Raw genomic sequence first — 12,269 nt, 5'->3', positions numbered from 1 at the left:
ACAAATAGCAAACTGCAATGCTATTTAATTGAGAAAAGCTACTAATACTATATATAAATACAAGCAGCTGGTACACAAATTATGCATTTCTGTCAATTAACATGTTTAATTCTGACCTTCAGTTTGTATACTGTCTTACCTATAGGTCTGTAAACAGCAGGCCACTATAAACTGCAGTGAATTGTATGAAAAGGTAAGGTTATAGTGTTGTTAAGCTCTTTATACTGTAGAACAAAAGAACTGAAATACTCAGCACTGCTTCCCAGGGAACAACTTTAGAAACAAAAGCTCTTAACGTTCAAACAAGTTTAAAAACTTTCTGCCTCTGAAAGAAGGGTTTCTTACTTGAAAACACCTAGCACATAAATTTTTTCAGCTCTCTTTTAAAGACTTCAGAATTTAATGACATATTTTAAATTAAAAAGTACTATCTTTAACTATGCTGTAAACATCTGTCCTTTTGGTATTCAGTAGTTTTCACTACTGAGATCCTGTTCCATGACTGTCAAGGGTTTGAACATGTTAAGGCAATTGCTTAAAAAAAAAAAAAAATACCAGCTGCTTTGTTATAGTGTCAGCTAAAGTGTCATTACATTCCTGTAACAGCTCTAAGATAAAGCATTTCAGGGTGAATTTGGAAAGACAACCTTTTTAAAAAATAATGTCCACCAATCTAACAACACTGACAACTTGCATATTGGAAACACTAAGAAACAAATACAACACTAACATTTTAATTATTTTAGTCAAACACCAAAGTGGACTTGTAGTATGATGATACTGATGATGACAATAATGCCATTCTAGCACTTTTTAAGGCATGAAGTGCAGCATGAGTAGATTGCCTACTGGGACTTTGTAAAATTTCATTCTGACCACTGCTTGCAATGGTATAGAAAAATGTTACTGTACAACAGTAAATGTCTTTGATGGTTTATGTTACGCACATAATATCCTGGATATGTATGTAAAACATCACTTAATTGGTATGTTCAAAGAGATCCTGAATATCTTTAACACTTAATGGTTAAATATAAATATGAAATAAGCCGAACAGAAAACTTAAGGGACAACTGCTGGTGCTTAAGAATTTTATAGTTAAATGAGGGGAAAAAAAACCATGAGAAGAGCTAAGTTGCAGAAAGAAATAATTCTATGAAATTAATCCTAAACCTATTTGAATCCACATGGTAGTTGTAACGCAACCTTCAACAGAGCCAAGAGTTTGCAGCACATACTGGTGCTTATAATTGAAGGTCACTTGTAACTGTTCTCAAAAACAAAAAAAGCCTTCAACTTTATACTGAAGATACTTAAACAAAACTACTTATTTCTATTAATACATTTATGTGTAGTCACTACAGTATTTAAGCCTCTCTAACATGTAACAGTCTTGCCTTTTCTGAAGTAGTAATGGCTATCACTACCATAACAACACAGACTATATTCCTATGTGAAGCCACAGTTATTTCTGGGCCCTTTTGGTCTGCAACACTGCCCTTTCAGGTTCAAGTCAGTTACAAGAGCCTGACTATTGTCTTGTTGTTAGGTTTTGTATGTTCTTAAACAACTTTGAGACATATAATAACATAACTTAATTGATCTCATCACACAGGATTTAGCAGTAATTTTTGAGAAGATGGATGATGTATTTTTGGGTCTATACAACTACCAGGTTAAATAAGTTTCAAAAAAGAATACATGTCTCGAAGACTAAGATCAGAGTAGCAAGACTGCATCTGTCAGAAAATTCTGATTTAACTGACTCATCTACTGCCTCAAAGACAGATATACAACTAATCAGGAAACTTACCCGTAAAACACAGCACTACTGCTACTTTTCTTTATTTTTATGTTCATTTTGCAACACGTATGCCACAATCCCAGGTTCTGGAACAAAATCCTCCTCTGTCTTCACTTGGAAAATAGGACTGGACTTGATGTGAAACCACCCCCAGTGCACCAGCCCAAGGCTAGTTCCCATAACAATCAGAACTTTGTAGTCCTTCCAGAAGGTTTTAAGACCCATTGCAGACTGGCATCTACCTAGATAAAAATAATTTATTATTTTAAATATATCCTAAAAATCCTTTGATCCTCTATTATAATAGCACAGAACAGATAAACCTGAATGTTAATATTGTTAATTACTGTGCAGCGAGTGATTAAAACATAAAATGACAAAATAAAGCCTTACTTTGTGAGCTTCAAAAAAAAAAACGCTTTTAAAAAAAATTCTATCTTGAAGTGTTAATTGATATATTTGAGGGGCAGTCATGCCCAATTATCTTATTTCTTTATCCTTACTTTTTATGAGTTACTACAGTATCTGTCCAAAAGCAATAAATTCATCCTCATCTAAAAAGCAGAAATACACAAGATCCTACTTTCCACACATTTTCCTTAAGAAGTACATACTATTACCGTGGGGGAGGGTGCGTACTCAGATTTTGTTTCAAAATAACTACTTCCTTTAACAGTTACAAGGGTACAAGCCGCAGAGCGGATGTTTTTAACCAGTTTGAATCTGTTCACCTCTTCAAGAGGAGGCCGCCAGGTCAGTCTCCACCCCGCTACAGACACTGCACCGCTTTACACCGCTTCACGCACAGAACAGGCCGGACTCAGCAAACACACGCCTCTGCGGTACGTGCACCCAGCAGGGCGGCAGCGGGCGAGCCGCAGCCCGGAGCGGAGCCCACCCGTGCCGGAGCGGCCTGGCGCCACGGACGCTGGGCAGGGCGACGGCGGCCCCGGGCAAAGGGCGGCTCGGGGCTAACGGCGGAGCCCGGGGCGAAGGGACGGGCCCGTCCCGGCGGGCCGCGCACCGCAGGCTTCGCCCCTCTCCTCAGGGCGAGGGGCTGCGGGCGGGGAGGGCGCTCCCCCGCCCGGCCCCCGGAGCCCTCCCGGCGCTCACCTCGGCTCCGGTGGCAGCCCCTCGCGGGCGCGGAGGGCACCCAGCGGCCTCAGCAAGGGCGCAGCCGCCCGACGCCTGTGCGGGCCGAGCCCGCGCCAACGGCCGCTGACGGGCCGCGCGGCCACCGACGCGTTTAAACTCCAACGGCTGCAAGCCCCCCCGCGAGCCGCAGAGACGAATCCTTGCGCTTTACGTCAGCGTAGTTGAGGCTAACGGTGACGCAGGCGCCGTACCGTCCCTCTCACCCGCCATTGGCCGGGCCAGGGTCACGTGGCAGCGAAGGGCCTTAGGTTTTGAAAAAACCTCGGCTACCTACAAGCAACTGCCCTACCAGCCATTTTGAGTTTGGGCAAAGTCGGGTCGGTAGCGGCTACAGCCGGCGGCCATTTTGGATAGGGGAGTAGAAGCTTGTGCCTGGCAGCCATCTTGGTTGAGGGCAGAGGAGCCGTTGGAAGCGTTGGTGGCGCGTGCGTCGCGGGGAGGAGGTCTGATGTGAGTATGGAGCGGGCGCCCAGCCGGTGCCGGCTTGTCCCATCGCCTGGGAGGCTACTTGTAGCGAGCGGCCGCCCGTGGGCTTCAGCCTCGCTTTTCTCTCGAAGTAAACGGGCTAGGTGATGTCCGAATGCCGTAGGGATGACTGTGGTGGCGGGGACGGTGCCCGGCTGCCTCCGCGTTTGCCTCAGGCACCGCCTCGGGCTGGTACCCCCGCTACGCGCCCCGCCCCCCGGCCTGGCCGCTCATGCTGCTGCTGCCTCTTTTTCCCTGCCGGCATGGTCGCCACATCTACTTCTGCCGTTCTCAAAATATTCCTCTAAATCATCAGCCATCGGGCGTAAAAAAAGAAAAAAAACCCACCTGATCTTATTTTACTGCCTAACTCCCAACGCAGTCACTCTGCATTACGTACTCATTCACCTGTCTGAGCCTTCCTGCAGGTAGTGTACCCTGACCAGTACCTGCCCCCCCCCCCAAACCCTTCATTGCCAGTTACCTGGCCTCTTCTCAGAAATACTCTTGCCTCCACTCTTGTTCTATTCTGCCCCTTTTCTTTATTTGCTCTTTTTTTCTCCCTCTCCTCTTGGAGTCACTTATCTTTTATCGTATTAATGTGTTTATTGCATGATCTTATTTCCTGGAAGGGGAAAAATGATCATATTTATTGCCCTGCAGCACTTTGTTGTGAAAAACCTGTCACTGGTGACTCTGAGCCACATGTGGGTGTCCTTCAAAAAGTGGTAGTAAAGCTGTTGCATTTTATACATAGTTGCAAAGTTTACAACAAAAAGATGGCACTTTTTGATGTATAGTCTCTATGCAGAAAGGAGCATAACAAAAAATTCTAGTTTTCCTGCAGCAGTTGGAATTTAACATTCTGTAATGCGCAAAAACAAAATAACCAGCAACTGTCTGTAAGGGGCATGTTTCTCAGAGTTTCTCATTTCTGTTTTTCTCTGCAGTTGCATGGTGAAAGCATATTTTTGCTGCTATGCTGTTGAACTTTTAAAGATGCATTAGCAATTTGCAAATGAGGAAGTTTAGATAACAACAAGGTAAAAACATGCAAACTTGTTGGAAGAGTAGCTTCCAAAGGTTAAGCAGACAAATTGAGAGGAGTGAGCCTGAAAAATCACAAGATAGCAAAGCCTGAAAAGTCTGATATGTCCTTCCAGGACTAGGAATAATTTACCAAATAGGAGTATTGCTGAGTGCAGTAGGAACTGGATGAAGGAATGGATTCAGAGTTTAATGTTCCTGGGGGTCTTGACTTATGAAATTCTGGCTCACTATAAAATGATAAGGGGATGGGAGAGGGGATTACGATTTAAAACCAGAAAAGGTCCCATATGTGAGAGCCATATCCCAAGTTTTCCTTACCATTGCTAGGTAAACATTTTGGTCTCTAAACCATGGAGTGAGATTTTCTTTTCACCTTTTCCCTATAAAACTCACGTCCCTTTCTGCATGTTGACTGAGCTTCAAGAGGAGGCATGGAGAAGTACTTGCCACGACCTAACTTATATCTGTATGCTTAAGAAAAGGGGTTTGGGACACTGCATTTCCTGCATGAGAGCTGTAATTACGCTAGAAGAACATTCACAGATACCTGGCTTCCATAAAGGACTCTGCCTAAGGTCTGGAGAGTTCAGAAAAAAAATCTATTTTACATTGTGATACTTAAATTTTGACTCTTCTATAAAAATTGTTAATAGTCGCTCATCTTAGTGAGTTCCTCAATTAGCATTTGAGGTTTTGGTTTTACCTTTTCCAGGTGTCTGATTCTCCCTCTACATAAAGACACCCAGAAATGGACAGAATGTGAAAAGTTTGCAGCAGTGCTACCGAAGTGTTAGAAGCTGCCAAACTTTGCATTGGGGGGGGGGGTGGCAGTTTCCAGTTCCTGATTCCCAGTGAGTTCCAGATTTCCTCAGCACTGGAAGCTGCTGCTTTGCAAAGGTGAGGTGCTGTTGATCAACTGATAACAAACAAACAAACAAAATGACTTTAGCTCTCTGAAAGGCCAAATCTCCTGACTTCTGCTGGCTTTGCACTATTCCATTTACTCTCAAATTTAGGAAGGAAAGACTGCATCATTTTTGAAATGTGTCTGACTCTTGTTAAAGGGAACCTAGGTGTTTAATCCTAGATTTTGCTTTCTTGTACAGGTTGGCCATCAGAAATTTGGGTGTTGAAATACCATGATACCATGTCTAGACTTTTTTTTTCTTTTTTAATATGACTAATTTCTGAGAAGAGTTTTTCTATCTTATTTGCTTATCTCCACATTTCCTTATGCTCAGGTTACTCTACAGGTTTAGATTAGTTTATTACAGATACGGTATTCCAGGAAAGAGATTTCTGTCACCAAACAGGAGCAGTTGTAGTAGTTTCCTACGTTTTGTGTTTTTTGCAACATAGAAGATGTCAAAGCTAAGTGTTTGGTGGGTTGCTGGCTTCTTTTCTTGTAAAACTGATAGATGGTTTTCTCATTCCCTGCTGTTTCAGTATTAGGCATCTTTTTCATCTCTGAATTTCTGATCTTTTTTTCATCTCTGACAGATCCGTGATTTTCCTGATGGACGCATTTGGAATATTGTTTTTGTTCTTCTACAGATTTGTTCACAGTTTTTATATCTTCTTTATTTCCTTTCTTGTCTGTACTGCCAGTGAAGAGGATGAGGTAGTCTGAAAAGCAGCTTATTCTCATGCAGTGGCATTTGAATCAAAGATAACTTTCCTTGCACATCTTTTTGTCTTCCATAGTTTTATAAACTGGATTTGGAGAGTAATTTTTGTCTGCCAAAGCTCGTCATCACTGCAGTAGTAGTATATTTGTTGCAGTAATAGTGTTCTGAGTGGCAAATTGTTAGGCTAAAAAGGCCTTGTGATGCCAGAATACTATCAGCTGGTTCATCTTTGTGTTTTGTTTGTTTTCAAGTGGGACATGAGCATACGGTGGAGAGATGATGTTCTGGTGTGTTTTGTTGCAACTCTTATTTGTATCATTACTACTGTAAGAATTAGTGATAAAACATTAACAGTCCAAATATTGTCCTTGACTTCACAAGCCTGCAGAAACCTTGTGAGTCATATATGCCATGCTTCATGAGTCATATGCCTTATGCTTCCAGGAACATGGGAATTCACGTAGGTTGTATGTCATTTTCTGAGCTTCATATGGCAAACTACCTTGCATGCTATTATTCTAGGCCTCCTGCTTACCATATTCCAAGGTACAGGTCACTCAGTGTAAGTATTAGGTTTGTTTAATATGGCCGGTACTGTTGCAGGAGCTTCTTAGTTGATGGTATGCTCCACAACAAGTTGAGAATTTGTTGTTATTCCTCTGCCAGTGTTTTCCCTATTTTTCCTTTGGTTCTTTTTCGTGTGTGTGTGTGAAGCTAGGGATCATTAGCAAAGCTCTGATACTAAACTTTTTAATAAAATAAAAAACACAAGCTCTGAAATGCCACTGTGAATTTGGAAACAAGATTTTTTTTTTTTTTTTAAGAGGATCCAAAGAGTCATACTTACCCAGGTTTTGTAGTGTTTTGGTAGGTGTTTTATGTGTTTTATTTGGTTTTCACTTTTGCGTGATGGGGAAGATACACCTTCCGTGGAGTTCCTGAATGCTAATAATATGATGTTATACACCATTAAACTGAGAAGTGCTGTCGTTTTTCACTTTGCTGGCTGCCATTTTCTTTTAGCTTCTATTCCAACCTAGTTCTAGCAGCTGCTCTTTCAAGGACTACTGGGTTTTTATCTCTTCCAAAGATTCTTACAGTAGTTCTAGTGTGTTACTTCTGTGGAGTACCACTACCACAATGAATTGAAACAGAGCAAATGATGTGACTGTTCCCTACTTTGTGTTTCTTGAAATTGTTATCAGTAAAGTTGACAGAATTTACTCCAATAACAAAGTTTCTAGGACTATTATGTGCAAGGGAGAATGCTAGTTCATGTGGCAGAAAGCATGGCACAGCATCCCAGCTTCTATCTGTGTTGCTGTTATTTGCTTTGTATTACTTTCTGCTTACTATTATTGTGTAGCTGATGAGATACAATGGATATGAATCCTTTACTTCTGAGCTTTTCAGAACATAGTGCAAACATTCATTTTTATTAATTATATTAACTTTCATTTTCCGTGGTTACTTGTAGAGTAATTTGCAGTTCAAAATCATTTGTATCTGGTTATAGTAATACTCTTTCTTATATATAAGAGTCAGATAAGTTAGTTTACTTCTCACTGTGATCTTTTTACTATTTCTGTTTCATACTGCTTGGATATTGATGACATTATATATAGGCAAATCATTGAAATCATTGGGGATTTTCTTTGAGCTAGGATATGGGTTTGTGCTCTTGCTGCTTTCTCATTTTCATGTAGTTTTCAGATGTGATGTCTCAATACTTGGGTATTTGCAATGGGAAAAACTGCACAGAAGTAATTATTTAGTTCAAAACTATTGCTGTTCAATTTTAAGATCAAAATTATCTCTGCTATGTTATGCAGTTCTTCAGTACTTCTTTATCCTGTTTTGCAATTTTTTGAAGTTAACTAAGGATAATGACTGCATTTTGAAATACTGAAGTGTAGTTCATGATGGAGACCTCACTGACCTGACTTGTATTCTGAAATTTTGACAGCTCTGTCACGGTGGTTTGCAATAACTTGAAGAATGCAGTGGCAGACTGGTCTATGTTTCTCCATTTGTACTCTTTTTGTGTACCATTTCTTGCAAAATTGACCAGACTTCTCTAGCTTATTAAGAGACTAATTCTTTAGGAGGCTTTAGAATGTAAAAGGCAACTCTGTTCTGCATGTGCTTTCTGTTGCAGTTCACATATTACAGGCAGCACCTACAGGAGCTTGCCTGTTGCCTTGGTTTTGAAACTTGAGCTATGTGTTTGGGTACTCACTCTTCTGCCAACATACTGAGACCTTTGTTCACCTGGTTTTCTCTCCATTCTAGGTCCCTTCCTTGTCTATTGCCTTTGGTCCCATCCTGTGTCAGAACAGTATGTATCTTAACCTTTTATTCCTTATTTTTCAAAGGTATAAATATGGTACCATCAGGCCCATTCCATGTCTCTTCTGAACCCTAACACCGTGGGGTTAGCTGGAAAGATTTTTTACCTGTTTTTCCTGCCCTACACCTGTGTTGGTTTTTTTTGACAAATGAATGTTTAGCTCCCATTAATGTGAGAAAGATGATCTTCCCCTAGTAATTTCAATGCTGTGTCCCTAATGGTGTTGTAAGTTAGGAAAAAGGTGATTAAAAAACTGAAATCTGTTTAGAAGGTGATTAGAGCTATGGTGTTTGAATTGCAAGCCTACTTAAAACTTGTGGTCATTTGAGGGAGATAGAACTTTTTTAGAAAAACACTTAGTGATTAACAAAATTGATAAAATCTGTAAATCTAACAGTCCCCTGGAGAGTGGAACAGATTTCAAGATCCAGGAATTATGTTAATTGTGGAGTTGCTTAATAGTAGGAGTTTCTGGAACTTTCCTCTCACACCCAAGGAAGGGCATGTTTAGCTTTTGGTGTGAACGAGCTCTTTTTAACCTGATTGGAATGGTCTGAGGCAGGGCCAGGATCTGCAGCTGGGTACGCCTCAGTCAGTAACCCAAATTAAGCAATCTAAACACTGCTTGGAATAAGCAGGAGAAGGTCTGAACTTTGTTTTGCCTTTGTGCAGAGAAAATAATGCTTGGGTCAAGATGACCAGAAGCTAGAGTTTTAATAAAAACCCCAAACCCCCCAAACTGTGCTTTGTTTTTGAACTTGTTCAAATTTTGGTGCAGCTGATTATCAGAACTGCAAGTATGAAATGGATTTCTTAATTCTGAATTTTGCTTACTGTTGCTTGATGTTGCTAAGTTCCTGCTAAGAGAGTGTGATGGAGGACGTTATTTCTATAGGGCTATTGAGTGAAATGCAGTAGGATGTATACAGGCTGCCATAGGCTCCCTAGCTTAGTAAGGATGGAGTTTCCATGAGATAGGAGGAAATGAGCTTCACTGAGAAAGAAGGGTTTGAGGACTCTGTTGAATAGAGCAAGTATTGTTTCATATGCTGTTTTTTTTTTTTTTAAAAAAAAAACAGTAGCTCCAGGAATTTTGGGATTTTTTATTCTTCCTGTGTGTGTTTCCCTCTTTTCTTCCTCATTCTTTCTTTCTTTGAGCTATGCAAAGGAATTTGAATCGAAAGCTATTACTTTGAAAGGGAAACTAGGCTGGGATCATACAGCTAGGGGCCAGATGATGAGACAGTAGTTGGGGTAATATTCCAAGTTCAACTTGCTGCTCTCCCAGAGGCTTCTTGTGGGTAAGTAAGGTGAGTTTGTCTGTGTTGTGGTGCTGGTCTGAAAAATAGTTCTATATTCTATTTCAGGTGTTGGATACTCAGTGCTCAGTACTCAGTGGTAATGAAGTTCATTAAAAGAAACAAGATAGATTGCTATGTAATTCTCTTTTATGTAAGAGTTTTCCTTGGATTTCTTGAAGGCAGAGTATAGGATTTGAAAAGCAACAGTATTGACGAAATCAGTTCATTATTTTAGCATTGACTAGATCAAAAAAAAATCCTTGTCATTTGGTATAGAAATCTGAGTTCTTTCTAGTGCTGATCACTTTTAATTCATATTTTTATAGGACCAGTTTACATTGAACTGTCATGGCATCCAGCAAATTTGTCATTAAGGTAAGTAGAATTTCATAGCTTTCTTTTAAAAAAAAAATCCTGATAATCTATAATACTGAGTAGAGTATGTGTACATTGAGATTTGAAAGTTAATGAAGAAGAGATGCATCCTTTAGGCTTCTGGTCATGGTAGCCTATTTCGTTTCAGTTTTATTCTGCCTTGGGAAGCAAACATCTTCAAGCACTGCTGTATCATGGTAGGGTGTGTCTGGGGTCCTTTTAGCTGAAGATTAAATAGTCACATGTACCTGTAGTGATTAGTTGTATAATTAGAAACTGCATGAATTCTCAGTAAAACAGCATTAGCTTACCTGAATTAAAATTTAATGTTGATTCTTCTTTTACTGTAATTTTGCATTATTATTCATATACTTGCCAGATAATCCAAGAGTTCCTGGTTTAAAGGGTAATAATATTCTTAAACTCTTTATTGCTCTTAACTCTTAATTTGCATCTTAGTTTGCCTTTTTTCCTGTTTTCAGGCATTAGGCATTTTACGAACATCCAGTAAAATGCTTTTGCAGTTTGTTTGCGAACAGTCTCTAACATTTGAATGTATATCTGAAGAGTAATGCTTTTCAAAACATTCTGTAATAAACATTCTGCCGTAACTAGTTCGGCTCACTAGTAACTAAACCACGCAGAATAAAAACCTACTGATTGTCCGGTAAAAATTGTGCAACCTTCTCTTTTGGACCCTCTTTCCTGTTTCTGTTTGTCTGTTTGGGGTAGTGCAATGCATGCATTTCAGGATGATTAGAGCAATATGTTACTCTTGGAAATGGTTTTCCCAAGAAATTTCTTCACAGAAGAGGCTGTGTTTCTTTTGTGGATAAGCTTTTGTTTGTTTGTTTTTGCTTTTTTGGAGGTCAGCCGCAGAAGTTTTCCTGGTTGATCAAGCTGTGGAAACTTGATTTTGTGGGGTAACTAACCTGTTCAAAAAGCAGACCAAACAGTTAGTTCTCTGTGGTATGGAGTAAAAATCTGCGTTCTTTGCAGGGAAAACTACTTATTTAGTGGGACATTTGCTCAAATCTTTTTTTCTTACTTTTTAACTTGATTGTAAACCTTAAATTGATGGCATCATGCCTAATTTTTAGAGGTCTCCTTGTCTGAGATACTATTCACTCTTCCTCAACTGATATAGAAGGAGTTAGAAGGGATAAATTTGATTTTGAGCATACTTTAGCTGATATTCTGATTCTGTATGCTACTACTCTATGGTAACAGGATCTGAGGGTGAAACCATTATCTTTCTCAGCTGAGATCTCTTGATATCATCAACATGAATGCAAGTGCCAAAGAAAGCAAGTGGTGCGAGTTGAAATGTCTCTGCTAGATTAAAATGTCCTAAGGCCTTGATTATTGATCTACATTATTGTTAATTTGCTAATCCAGCATAGGCACTTTACCTTTACTCAGTATGTACTCTGGCAACTGCTAAGTAGTTTGACATCATTATCTGAACAAATGGATAGTTTCTCATTGAGCTTGTATTTGTAGCTAACCAATATCGTCGACAGAACCTCTGAGAGTGCCAGTGAGCTATGACAGATTTATTTTCGTCCTGGTAGCATTTGAAAAATGAGGGCAAATTTTTGCATATACAGGATGCTGAAAATTAGCTCATATTGAGTTTACATTACATATTTGATATTCTCTAATCAAGGCAAATATGTGAAAATCTAATTGTTGGAATTTGTGCAGAAAGATGCATAATACTTTAATTCTTAGATCTGGGATTTTGTGTGTGTGTGTCTTTTTTTTTTTTTCTTCTTCTTTATTTTCACTGGATTTATATTTAATGTGAATATTCTCTTTTTAAAGACTGTTTAACTTTCACATCTTTCAAGGAAGATCCCTCTGCAAAAGGCTCCCCATTAAAGAGCAGAAAATATTCTCACTCCTGTCTACAGGGAGAGTATAAAAGATACTATGTTCTTACTTTTAGGTTCCTCATCCATTTGAAATTGATAGGGGTATTTTACTGGTTTTGAAAATGTTTCATGAATGTGTCATCTTCTGCACTCTCCTTTTAAGTTTCTGTCTTTGGAAGATATATATATATACATACACACACACACAGACACAAATAAAATATGTATGTATGTTAATCTTTTTGGTAAGACCTGAAAAGTACA

The 12,269-nt window shown here is 39.5% G+C and overlaps 1 protein-coding gene across 12 annotated transcripts in view; it reads left to right on the top strand.

Annotated features, from left to right (window-relative positions):
* The first annotated feature begins 2,488 nt into the window (after nucleotides 1-2,488).
* The window catches only part of SLX4IP (SLX4 interacting protein), an 82,386-nt gene continuing 72,605 nt past the window's right edge, over nucleotides 2,489-12,269 (top strand). For 3 of the 12 annotated variants that reach the window (XM_064509991.1, XM_064509990.1, XM_026094620.2), the window contains exons 1-3: nucleotides 3,317-3,409; nucleotides 8,395-8,440; nucleotides 10,080-10,128. In XM_064509991.1, coding sequence (XP_064366061.1) covers nucleotides 10,102-10,128 — 27 coding nt within the window. In that variant the 5' untranslated portion in view covers nucleotides 3,317-3,409; nucleotides 8,395-8,440; nucleotides 10,080-10,101. Of the gene's footprint in view, nucleotides 2,647-3,316; nucleotides 3,410-3,638; nucleotides 3,853-5,186; nucleotides 5,372-8,394; nucleotides 8,441-10,079; nucleotides 10,129-12,269 lie in introns of those variants that run through there. The other 9 variants (XM_064509992.1, XM_026094624.2, XM_064509988.1 and 6 more) reach the window with 8 other exon arrangements.

The sequence above is a fragment of the Dromaius novaehollandiae genome, chromosome 3 (genome assembly GCF_036370855.1).
Source record: "Dromaius novaehollandiae isolate bDroNov1 chromosome 3, bDroNov1.hap1, whole genome shotgun sequence".
In the NCBI taxonomy this organism is placed as follows: domain Eukaryota; kingdom Metazoa; phylum Chordata; class Aves; order Casuariiformes; family Dromaiidae; genus Dromaius; species Dromaius novaehollandiae.
This window is presented reverse-complemented; position numbering and strand designations above follow the sequence as displayed.